This window comes from Protomyctophum bolini, assembly GCF_963924005.1.
Source record: "Protomyctophum bolini genome assembly, chromosome: 23".
Classification (NCBI taxonomy): Eukaryota; Metazoa; Chordata; class Actinopteri; order Myctophiformes; family Myctophidae; genus Protomyctophum; species Protomyctophum bolini.
The window spans coordinates 3,057,601-3,070,324 of record NC_137884.1 but is presented as its reverse complement, the minus strand read 5'-3'; the positions used below and the strand labels follow the sequence as shown (position 1 = coordinate 3,070,324).

Below are 12,724 nucleotides of genomic sequence, written 5' to 3'. Positions count from 1 at the left end.
GGTTCATCAGACCAGTGTGTGTCCAGTGGAAACCTCGTACGAATCTGATCTCAGGTCAGAATGGGTTAATTTCTATTTGCTTGGCGCCGATTGACAGCCGCAGCCGCAAACCGAAGGCGAGATCGTTATTATTAGTATTCAGATTTATTGCTCCCGACTGGAGCGGGGTGGGAGATTTGCGTCTGATTTATTTTGGGGCCCCTTTGGCGTTATACCTTCTAATTGGACTTTTTCTAGTGATTTAGTGGGCCGCTCGGCACGCCCGAGTCCCTCTACCGCTGGCCCCCCCATGTGAGAAACTTCCATCATTCGCTGCAAAATCATTGATTCCTAAAGTTAGCACTTTCATCTTTAAAACTGCCACCTTTTTGGCCCCGTTATTGTAAATGTTGTCGCCTGCTGTACCGCAAACCGCAGTGGAAGAAGTACTAGTAGCAGTAACGCACGATAAATATACTCCTGTTACAAGTGAACGTCGTGTGTAGAAAATGTTACTTGTGTTAAAGTACAAAAGTACAGGCATCGTATGAAAAAGTACTCAATTGTCAAAGTTTCAAAATGTCTAGAAAATGGTCATCCAAATCACAATTCCATATCGCCAGATGTATAAAGCAGGTCTCACTTCGTTAATAGGTTCGTTCGTAGGGTTAATGCATATTGTAAAACGTGTATCTGAAAAGTAACTGATAACTAAAAGTTGTCGAATAAAGTAAAAAAGTACAATATTTGCCTCTGATATATGCTGGAGTAGAAGTACAGGACTTGAGTAAATGTGCTATGCAAATCAAAGAGACTGCGCACAATGCACGTTGTGCAATTCTTTAACCCATTCTGACCTGAGATCAGATTCATACGAGGTTTCCACTGGACACACACTGGTCTGATTAACCCATTCTGACCTGAGATCAGATTCTAAAATGAACCCATTCTGACCTGAGATCAGATTCTAAAAATGTCAGTCGTTCTTCGATTTTTCTAAAATAGCTGACCTACAAGCTCGTAGCGCGCCACTCGGTGGAGCTTGTAGGTCAGCTATTTTTCAATAGCTAAAGCATAACATGATGCTAACACCAAAACGGGTTCCCGTTCAGAATGGGTTAATATCTCAGACAGTGGTGTGGCATTTAAGCTCGTATCCACCTCCTCTGTTTTTGGTATAATATGTGGGAGGATATGGGTTTTGGATTACTATCGACATCGTAGACATTTTAGCTGACACCTATCCGTAGCGATTTTCATATACAAGCTTAGATCACTGACATTATACAGTCAAAAGTCTTGGAGCAAGGGGAAAAGGTCAGGTCCTCGGTGTGCCGAGAACACGGAGAGTGGCGTGCTTCTGTATAGGTGTAGAGCAGGTCCAAAGGTCTCTCTGTGAAGATGCAAGACTTCTGAGAAAACAACTCTGTCTGGTATTAAGATTGTTTTGCTTTCTGTGACGGCCGGGGCCGACAGACACGGCAAGTCACACTCGGATGCCAATTATTGATCGGGATCTGTGTGTGTGGGGGGGGGGGGGCGGGGGGGGATTGTACATATCCATAATGTTTTTGTGTGCACATCTTTGTGCTTGTGTATGTAGGCAAGTGTCAGTCTGTTTCATGTGCACTTGTTTGAACACATGCACATGAGCGTGTGTGTGTGTGTGTGTGTGTGTGTGTGTGCGTGTGCGTGTGTGCGTGTGCGCGTGCGTGCGTCTTTGAAGTAGAAGTGTGCTTCTCCTCTTTTGACGTCTCTTTGGAGATAGACAGCCGTGTCCTTGAGAGAGAGGAGCAGCGTGGACCTTTATTCTTTTTCTTTTCTCCCGTGAACTCCGGCCTTGCTCTCTCTCTCGCCGTGACAGATCTGAAAGGAGATTGCAAAGTCGGGGCCTTTCTGATTGGCTCATCATCTCTTTCCTCCTGCGTATACGCCCGGAAAGCTCTCGCAGGCCGCATCTCTGTTTTGATGGCGACCGTAAACACCGGGGGAATCGGCGATTAACAGCGCAGACGACGCTAACGCGCCGACCGCCATTCAAAGCACAGCCACATTTTCTCATGCTATCCCGTTTCCAGTTTTTGAATTGACTTTTTAGCTTGGGAACTGTGTGCTAATGCAACTCTGTGATTCATAATCAGGTGTGGTATTGAATCCCCGGGTCCATGCGGACACTTAGGAATTAAACATCAAATTGTCTACCTTCGTAAAGGCAAAGCAAATTGGGTATACGGGTTGTGTGGAATGGATGCATCAACAGTTGTAGTTTCAATGCATTTGTGCAACTTGTGTGAGATGCTTTTCTAATCTCCTTTTCGAGGCAATTTAATTTTTTCAATTTGTGCTTCTTGGCTCTGTAGCCTTATTCTTTTCATCCGCCACATGGCTTCATCGCTGCGCAAACTAATCTGCACTCGAATGGCTTTCACAAACCAAGCCATGAATGTTGATTCATACTGAGTGATACCAACACAATTAGACACAACTAGAAACTTGAAGCTGTGAATAGAAGTGAACTTTTTTTATTTGACCTTATTATGTAGAAATCATCAAAACAAACAAGCAACATTGCGAGACACACCAAATGATCCACACACGGCTCAATGCCGCTGGGATTGCCTTGTTGATGCGTGTTTTTTTTTGTTGATTGTTGTTGTTTCAAGAATAAGAATAGTTTAACTTTAATGAAAATTGTACCCACTGAATAATGCTAAACAAGTACACAATATGTTGTCTACCTCTGCAACAGCAAAAGTAATTGTTTTATGATCTTCACCGTAATTTTTGCACGATTGCTGCACACGGCTTTGCATCTAGGTATACTGCGATGCACGGTCCCTAGAGTGCCCTTTCCTGGTGTCTAGATGACTAATGGTGTGTGTGTGTGTGTGTGTGTGTGTGTGTGTGTGTGTGTGTGTGTGTGTGTTTTATTTTCCCCTGCAGGCTTTCTTTGTCAAGGACTACATCCTGAACCACCCAGAGGACGGGGACAAGATAGGACAACTCAGAGAGCTCATGTTTGAGCAGGTCAGTCGGTGATGGTGGACCAAACCAGTCCCATGTTCATTTAACTCTGAGAGTATACTCTCAGAGTTCCGAATGGATACATCAACAGAGTTGAACTGCATGTATTCCATTCCCCACAGGCTATAAACCGTTTCTTTGGTTTTTAGTTCAGTTTGAACTTTCAACTTTAGCTCGGCAGGAGGCTGGGAGGGAGCGCCGAGATACTTTTCCCATCAACCCCTCCCCGTCCTCCCTCCCGGGGCCAAAATTAGCTTCCTTCTTTTTAAATAAATGTCTCTTAAACCTCATGTGTATGAGGCACGGTACGGCGCCATTATAACGGCATACATATATGCAGCTGTAATATACGCAAATGATGTCCATGTGCTATACTGCTCCTCGGGCAAGGAAAATGCAACTTCTGCAAGCACAGCTCCTTCCCCGAAGCTGTGCAAACGCTGAACATTACACCGCCCGGTGCATCTCACTATATGATCATGCATACATACATATGCATGGCCTTAACCCATTCTGACCTGAGATCAGATTCATACGAGGTTTCCACTGGACACACACTGGTCTGATGAACCCATTCTGACCTGAGATCAGATTTAAAAAAATGTCAGTCGTTCTTCGATTTTTCAAAAAATAGCAGACCTACAAGCTCGTAGCGCGCCACTCGGTGGCGCGCTATGAGCTTGTATGAGCTTGTAGATTTAAAAAAATGTCAGTCGCAGTTCGATTTTTCAAAAAATAGCAGACCTACAAGCTCGTAGCGCGCCACTCGGTGGCGCGCTATGAGCTTGTAGATCTGCTATTTTTCAATAGCTAAAGCATAACATGATGCTGACACCTAAATGGGTTCCCGTTCAGAATGGGTTAATGTATCCATATGTATGCGATATGGCGAAACTGAACGCATATTGCACCGGTGACACTTTTGCACTTTGCTTCGTCTGACTGTGTCACTGAAGTGTTGAGCATGCTGAATGTCAGTGGGATTGTGTTTCTCTCCCTCTGCACTGAAATGGATTCCAAATTACCCCCCTGTTCTTCCCGTTAAACATTTGGAATTAGTTTAATCTTTTGCCCTGAGTTTTTTACCACACAAGGTGGTCCGGTGGTACTGTTTTTAACCAGCTAGGAAACATCTCTGAAATAAGAAACATGTCGTCCCACGCTGAAGAAGAAAATGAATCGAGTTTATAGGCTTCACTGTTTGTTTTTTGTGCAGTAGAAGTTGACAGGGTTTTGAAAACATGACCAATGACAAAAAACTCCCATATCTGCTGGGCGAAGTACAACAATGTGCAAACACAGCAGCAAGATTTGTGAGTTGCTGTGATAGGAGAAGGATATCAAATGGAACACAACCACCCTAAAGACTAATCATTGTGTATATTCCTGCACTATACCTGCATCGAGTTATCTTGGTACACAGAAGTTGATCTATTGAAGATTCTGACCTTCAAAGTACATAATTTTTGGTTTTGATTGTATTGCTGTATCGTTGTATATTGTTCTTTCTGCTTTGGCAATGTAAACGTATGTTTTCTCATGCCAATAAAGCCCTTTGAATTGAAAAATTGAATTGGTTCTGCTGTTCTTCTCACAGGCACGTATCTTGGAGTACGGCCTGGCCGTGCACGAGAAGTTTGTCCCCCAGGACATGAGACCTCTGCATAAGAAGCTAGTGGACCAGTTTCACCTGATGAAATCCAGTCTTGGCATACAGGTACAGTGGGATCCTATTCGTTTGCGCCTCAATCTCAAAATGACATTGTTCAATACCCGTAGGTACCTCTGTTAGACACACCCACGGACACACCCCCAGATTCTCAGCCACACCCACAGGTTTATTTTAATATGTGGAGTGGCTATTCAACCACCAGGTGGCGTGTCTGTGTTATCATTACAAGCATTAAAAAGAGTATAGATATGATATATTTTGTTTGTTTTAGTCATTATGTTAGAACAGTATCTTGGCAAAAACATCTCTGGCACCTCAATCAAACTGTATACAATTGGCATGTGTGATAAAGGAGTTTTTCCAAAAAAAAAACACACCCCATATGAAGCCTTCAATTCATTCACTCAAGACTTTTTTTTTCTCGCATTCCTATATAAGACAATAATTCGATGACCGGCGGATGCAGACTTTTTAAAGTCTCCTATAGCGTATAGACTCACCGCTGGTCATTATTGACTTACAGGAATGCGACAAAAACACATTTATATATCAGTGAAAGGTTTCATGGGGTGTGTAATTGATAAGAAAATAAGTTTTCTTTTTGTTGGTAAACTACTCCTTTAATTTAACTCTCGTTGGCGTCCATTTGGTTCCATTTGAACACTATCAGAGTTGAGGTTTTGGTCCCAGTGGGCCCAGCAGCCCGTCCCTCTTCATGTGCCATTGTCTTCCTGTTTGCATAATTCACGCTGGCGATAAAAACAAGTCCACGCGGTCACTTTCCTCTCCCTCTCTCCCTCTCTCTCTCTCTCGTTCCGCTTCCCAACCCCCTCAGGAGTTTCCAGCGTACGTGCGCGCCAGCCCCGTGCACTTCACCAACGGAAGCCCGCGTGCGTGCAGCAGGAACTCTGTGCCCAGCATTATCAGCCCAGAGGGTGGCAGAGGCATCGCCAGGCGCAGGTGAGAACCCATCTCAGCACAAATACACGACACACGACGTTGAAATGGTCTGGCCGTGTGGCTGAATGTGCTTCTTTTTTTGGGCAACACGAAATAACTTCACTCAAAAATGACTCGTTATAAATAACCATTATACGGAATGCATGGGATTTACATATATGCATATTGCATAGCAATGCATGCCTGTACAAAGCTACCGAGTTACTTGTCAGGACATAAATATATATATATAATATTTTTATTTATTTTCATATTCTGTTACAAGCCCGGTCTGTCGGGAAAAGTGCTCCACTGCTTGGGCGCTATGATTTAATGGATTAAATAACCATCGGAGTATTAATACCTTTTATTGTTTCAATATTCATTGTCATTATAAGCATTTGACGAGCTCACACAACGCGGCTCGTTGGCTATACTATGTGTGTGACTATGAGTACCAGTAGGGGCAAAAGTGGCGCTGTTGTGCCAGAAACAGAGAGAGAGATAGTGTTGCACTGTTGCCTTCTAATGAGAGACAGAGAGGGGGGGGGGGGGGGGGGGGGGGGGGAATGCACCACTCAGTTCACACGGGTGTAATTTTTCTTTCCCAACTTGCTTTCTCTCTCCTTGAACTTTTAACCTTTAGCACCTTGACCTCCCGTATCGTACTTATTTTGTTGCCTCCTCCTTCCCCCTCCTTCCTTCACCGATGTGGCTCCATCTGGACGCTGGCAGGGGGACTGGCACACACACACACACACACATACACAGAGCTGTCCCTATGTGCCAGACTGGTGGGCGTATACTCTGTGTGTGTGCGTGTGCGTGTGCGTGTGCGTGTGCGTGCGCGTGCGCGTGTGTGTGTGTGTGCGCGCGCGCATGAGCGATTAATATACTCGTAACGGCCAAATGTCCCTGCAGTAGAATTTCAGAAATAGACATTTTGACGATTGTTCCTGCTGTTCCTGGCAAAGACAAGACATTTGGTGTAGTAGGAAACAAGAGCAGACCAGTGATTTATGAAGTATACAGACGCTTTAAATCGTTAAAAGACATTTGGTGTAGTAGGAAACAAGAGCAGACCATTGATTTATTAAGTATACAGACGCTTTAAATCGTTAAATGCCTAGCGTGCCGTGGCGTGATTTGTCTTTTCTGTGAACTAACCTTAATGTTTTTTTTCTCCTCTCTCTCTCTCTCTCTCTCTCTCTCTCTCTGTGTTTTTTCTGTGAAAGAAATCCCCAGTGTCACTTTAACCTGCAGGGAGTGTCAAATTGTACATTCTTTAAACTGTGTATTTTAGCTGTGGTGTGGGACGTGGTGTACTGTACGTACAAAACCTTTAAGAACGCCCACGATAATCACCACTCTCTCCCCCCCCCCCCCCCCCCCCCAACCCCCTCTCTCGCTCTCTCTCTTCTCGCCAGCCCCCTCAGCTATCCGGCGGTGAACCGTTACTCGTCTTCGTCGCTGTCGTCCCAGGCCTCCAACGAGGTCAGCAACATCACCGGGCAGTCGGAGAGCTCAGACGAGGTCTTCAACATGCAGGTAACTCCTCCTCTGCTCGGACGGCATGACACACACTGCATCACTTTACGTCCCAAGTCTTACACCATAATATTCCACTGTATAGTTTATGGATTTGACACATTGATAACAGTTCCCTGCTGCATTCCCCCATGCTGTGGTTTGACACAGCCAGTGTGAAAGCAAACGCGGCAAATTAAATAATGCAAGAGTGATGCAAATTCTCCGCCCATTCGAGTCTACCGAAGTAGAGGTGTGAATGCTCCGTCCGTCCGTCCGTCCGTCCGTCTGTGTGTGTGTGTGTGTGTGTGTGTGTTTGTGTGTGTGTGTGTTGTGTGTGTGTGTGTGTGTGTGTGTGTGTGTGTGTGTGTGTTGTCTCCCCACCATTCGAAGTGCAGCAGGTACGGCAGAGTAACATCCCAATAAAAACACCCTCAAACAATATTAATAAAACTATACACAAGGGATAATATCCGGCCCGCCGGTTGTTATTGAGAAATAACTCCAGACAGGATGATTAAACACCGACCCCAAAGGGACCAACAACAAGTATTTCCTGCTTGCGGTCGTGAAAGTATTCTATAAGTGTTCGCCTCGGAAAACAAGGAAGTGTTGAAATGAAATAGAATCGATTTTCGTTGTACTGCATCTTCTATTTCTCGCTTCAAATGTTTTCAAAAACATTCTTGGGAACAATGTTTAGTCGTAAATTACATGGTGTGTTTGTTTACATGGCTGTCATGTTGGGGTAGATTATACAGCCTATAAATCAAGCAAGCTAGTGCACTGTGCACAGCCAGGTGCCTTTGATTAGACTAGAGGTTGATTAGAGGTATTATGCAGAGCCGTTATCCGGAAATAACACACTGCTGAGTTCAGAGATTGAAATCAGAAATCAAACATTGAACCAAGCTTTGTGATAATAATAATAAAGTAATAAAGAACATTAAATAGAGCAGGAGGGTAAGCCTATATAAGCCTAAGTTATGACACATTCTGAAGGTTTCACAGGGAGTCAATTGCCATTGGCCTATACGTGCCTTGTTACACATTCTCATAGCAAACGGCACAATCTTGCCAGCCTTATCCTGGGTTAAAGGACCGTGACATCATTTTTTTTAGCTCAATGCACCCAAAAAAACCTGAACTTTGAACATTCAGTAGATTTTCTGTGGTCTGGGGTTTTCTGGCTCAAACAAATGCTCTGATTTGCCATGTGGACTGTGATGTAAGAGTCCACAAATCTCATATATGACACAGCAATTTGCCTGATGTCACTGTTGAGGGATTTTGCCTGTTGTCAGCTCAAAAGGCTTCAGAACACGCAGAGAAAACCCCATGCCACCGAAAATCCACTGAATGTTCAAGGTTCAGGTTGTGCGGGTGTAATTGAGGTCATGAAACCTAAAGGGAAAAAAATAACTAAACAAAACATAACTGAAAATGAACGTCATGAACCTTTAAAAGGACTACATCCTTCCTTCCTTGTGTCCACAATGCAACACGTAATGTCCCCTAAGTTATCGCTACAGTATTATTTTTTTAGTTTTCTGAACAAAGTTACTAGAGTGATATTAATGACGGAGTGTGGGGGGGGGGGGGGGGGGGGGGGGGGAGACTCGCACTGCATGCCGGATTCCCATTAACGCCTTTACACTTAGTACGGCAGATCGTTGGAGAAATGTAATAATAACCACATTCCACTTGGGATCCGGCCCGTTAACCTTCGCCAACCACAGTAGACTATAAATTACAGCGTGTTTGCGGCTCAGTCACGCTACACCGTGCTGCAGTGTGTTGTGTTCTCGTGATTCTGGCGGCGATCAGCTCACTTACGATGGTGATGATGATGATGATGATGGTGATGATGGTGATGGTGATGATCATTGCATTTAAAATGTATGTTAACCACATTAACCCATTCTGGACGGGAACCCCTTTTGGTCGTTTTAAGCATTATGTTACACTTTAGCTATTGAATAATAGCAGATCTAAAAAGCTCCTGCCATTTTTGAAATATCGTGACAATGTAAAGGCAGTCTGTGGGACACATGCTCAAAAGACAATTCATAAACAATGAATAATGAGGCAACACAAGATGTCAGAGTTATAGAGTATAAGGATTTTACTCGAGTAAGGGAGAAAGACTTACACGACCTGTTCATGTATGGAAACCCCAGTCTGACTCCAAGAATGGAGAAAGGCGACAGCTTTTATAGCTCACTCCCACACAAACAACCCCCAACATATAGCCTCAAGGCATTCACCAAACAGGACAGTGACGTCATAAACAAACAGCCGAACAGCAAACAGCTGTAACTTGGAGTATTATTAGATGTTTATCCCTACATTTCCACGACAACAATGTGGCGCAAATCTTTGAATAATGTATTCTTTCACAGCAAACGTTTTTGAACTCAAATCTGGGTGAGGGTCCCTGGAACAACATATTTTCAGATGGGGGGGCCGATTATATGTCATTTCTGGGGGTCCTTGACATGAAATAGTTTGCGAACCACTGACGGAAACATAGGGGTTTTTGGAATTGGAAGATATTTGTATAGATTCTGGTCTCAGTCCTAAATGGGTTATAACCCCTGGTCAGACGGTTCATCGAGATAGACCGTTTATTGCAATGATATTGCATTAAACGCGGCGCCCGCGACTCTGCTCCTGAGCGATACCCCCCAGATGTATCGGTGCAAAGGCTGCAAGCGCGACACGGAATCCAATTTAGATACACAGATCTAATAACATCATAAAAATCCACAGGAAACCCATAGAATTAACACGCCGACATAGGGAGGGGACTAAATGCCACGGGGTGACTGGGAAGGCGGAGGGAGTTCGACAACTGTCGAGTCGCAGAGGAGCGCTGTGATCTACGGCATGCCGAGTATTTAGTATAAAAGGACTGCCTATAGATTGAGCCATTAGGATGTGTGCTTGTTAGTGGTGGAAAAAGTATAGTCACAAATTTTGACTTAAGTAAAAAGTACCAATATTGCAATATAGAATGTATATAGATGTACTGTAACCTGCCGGTGGTAGCTACATTAGCTTAGCTTGTTTTCAGGTTTTCCAAGGTCCAAAACATCCCAGGAAAAAAAACGGCAAAATAAGTGAGTGGTTAAAAAAATGTAATAAAAAGAATGGGCTGATGAAATCAAAATCTAAATATTTAGTTATTTTTTATTTTGAATCCAACTTTAATCAAATCTCGTAATCTCAGTAGCTGTTCACAAGATTTTCTCGTTCAGCACAGATTGTTGCGAACGCAGTGAGCACTAACTATGAGTGTTGTCTGTGTGTGTGTCTGTCCCGCTGTTACACCACCCGCCCGCCACCAGAGGGCGCAGCTCTATCACACACAGAACACACACACACACACACACACTAAAAAAATAACTTAAAAAATAAACGTAACTTAAAAAACCCCAAAAATGTACGAGCTGCGTTCGCTTCCCGCGTTTGCGCGTCTTACTTGTGTTAAGTGGCTGGGAAAATCTTCCCCCCCCATCGTTTGTTTTGAAAGCGAACCGGTAATGAACCGACATGACGCAGCTGTGCTTCTCCTCCTCCAGCCCAGCCCATCTACCTCGAGTCTCAGCTCCAATCACTCAGCCTCGCCCAACGTCACCAGCTCCGCCCCTCCAGTGCCAGAGGTAAGACTGAGCGTGCTCTCTACACCACTGCTTCCCAAACAGTGGGTCGGGACCCATTTGTGGGTCGCGGACACATTGTTATGGGTCCCTTAGTTTATGATTTCTATACATTTGGTCTTTAATTATTATTATTATTATTTCAAAACCTAAAAAAAAAAAAAAAAAACAACATTCCCCAAAATGATAAACTCTTCATGAATTAATGACAAAAACCCAATGATTTGTTTTGGTAGTGTCATGAAGAAATGAAAGAAAAAGCTTGTAGAGCTTGTAGTTTGGGCCCCCGGGGCAAATATATAATTTCTGTTTTGGGTCACGGGCTGAAAAGTTTGGGAACCACTGCTCTACACCACTTGTTCTCACTGAGGGCGTTCCAGGGGGGCACTTCCCTATAGCTAAGTGATTGATTGGTACCAACCAAATGGATGCTTAGGTCTGCGGGTATAGCTCAGCTGAGAGTGCACTGTGCATAATCAACGTAAATATATACAATTGTTGGAGGCAGGAAATCGATGCCCTATACTTCATTGTATGGCAGCGTTATACTAAAGTAGCAAAAAAGGCCGATCTAACTCGCTTTGCAATGCGTGAGCTTTAGTATGTTGTCTATGTACTGTATTATCGAAACACTATTCACCATTGTCATAGCATGATGGTCCACGCGTGGTCCCCGGTGTGGCTATTCTGAAGGCAGTCCGGCCCTGAACAATATTGTGTCAAGTTTGGTGTGGATCGGAGCACCGGTGTGCCTCTCGCACACGTCCGTTTGTCAATCCAACCTACTAGGCAAGCAGAGAGATGCCTGCGGCTGCTGTCCGTGGTCCTGAAGTAAACTGTAGCTGCTGTCCGTGGTCCTGAAGTAAACTGTAGCTGCTCTCCGTGGTCCTGAAGTAAACTGTAGCTGCTGTCCGTGGTCCTGAAGTAAACTGTAGCTGCTGTCCGTGGTCCTGAAGTAAACTGTAGCTGCTGTCCGTGGTCCTGAAGTAAACTGTAGCTGCTGTCCGTGGTCCTGAAGTAAACTGTAGCTGCTCTCCGTGGTCCTGAAGTAAACTGTAGCTGCTCTCCGTGGTCCTGAAGTAAACTGTAGCTGCTCTCCGTGGTCCTGAAGTAAACTGTAGCTGCTGTCCGTGGTCCTGAAGTAAACTGTAGCTGCTGTCCGTGGTCCTGAAGTAAACTGTAGCTGCTCTCCATGGTCCTGAAGTAAACTGTAGCTGCTGTCCGTGGTCCTGAAGTAAACTGTAGCTGCTGTCCGTGGTCCTGAAGTAAACTGTAGCTGCTGTCCGCGGTCCTGAAGTAAACTGTAGCTGCTGTCTGTGGTCCTGAAGTAAACTGTAGCTGCTCTCCGTGGTCCTGAAGTAAACTAGCTGCTGTCCGTGGTCCTGAAGTAAACTGTAGCTGCTGTCCGTGGTCCTGAAGTAAACTGTAGCTGCTGTCCGTGGTCCTGAAGTAAACTGTAGCTGCTGTCCGTGGTCCTGAAGTAAACTGTAGCTGCTGTCCGTGGTCCTGAAGTAAACTGTAACTGTAAACTGCAGCTGCTGTCCAGAGAGAGAGAGAGAGAGAGAGAGAGATAGAGAGAGAGAGAGAGAGAGAGAGAGACACACATTAAATAATGACATGATTATAGTTTGTTGGAGCATGCCTCCTTAGCCTTTGATACAATCTTCGGTCTGGTCGTAACATCAACCAACCCTGCCTCTATTTTAACCAGACTTAAAATATTGAACGTCTTCTTTCTTTCTTTCTCTCTCTCTCTCTCTCTCTCTCCTCTCTCTCCTCTCTCTCTTTCTCTCTCTCTCTCTCTCTCTCTCTCTCCCTCTCCCCTCCCTCTCTCTCTCTCCGGCCTCTTTTATCTCGACACAGTCAGACAGACGTGCGTCATAAAAAAATAAGAATATATGGGGACATTTATGGACGTGAA

General features: G+C 44.5%; 1 protein-coding gene across 1 annotated transcript in view; it reads left to right on the top strand.

The window, feature by feature from the left end:
- Positions 1–12,724, top strand: part of LOC308310606 (dedicator of cytokinesis protein 4-like) — a gene marked incomplete at its 5' end in the record, with an annotated part of 197,731 nt that overhangs the window by 162,704 nt on the left and 22,303 nt on the right. Inside the window, 6 exon segments of the mRNA XM_080756990.1 lie at positions 2,923–3,006; positions 4,601–4,720; positions 5,511–5,635; positions 7,042–7,162; positions 10,726–10,786; positions 10,789–10,806. Of these exon segments, the coding sequence (XP_080613116.1) occupies positions 2,923–3,006; positions 4,601–4,720; positions 5,511–5,635; positions 7,042–7,162; positions 10,726–10,786; positions 10,789–10,806 (529 nt within the window).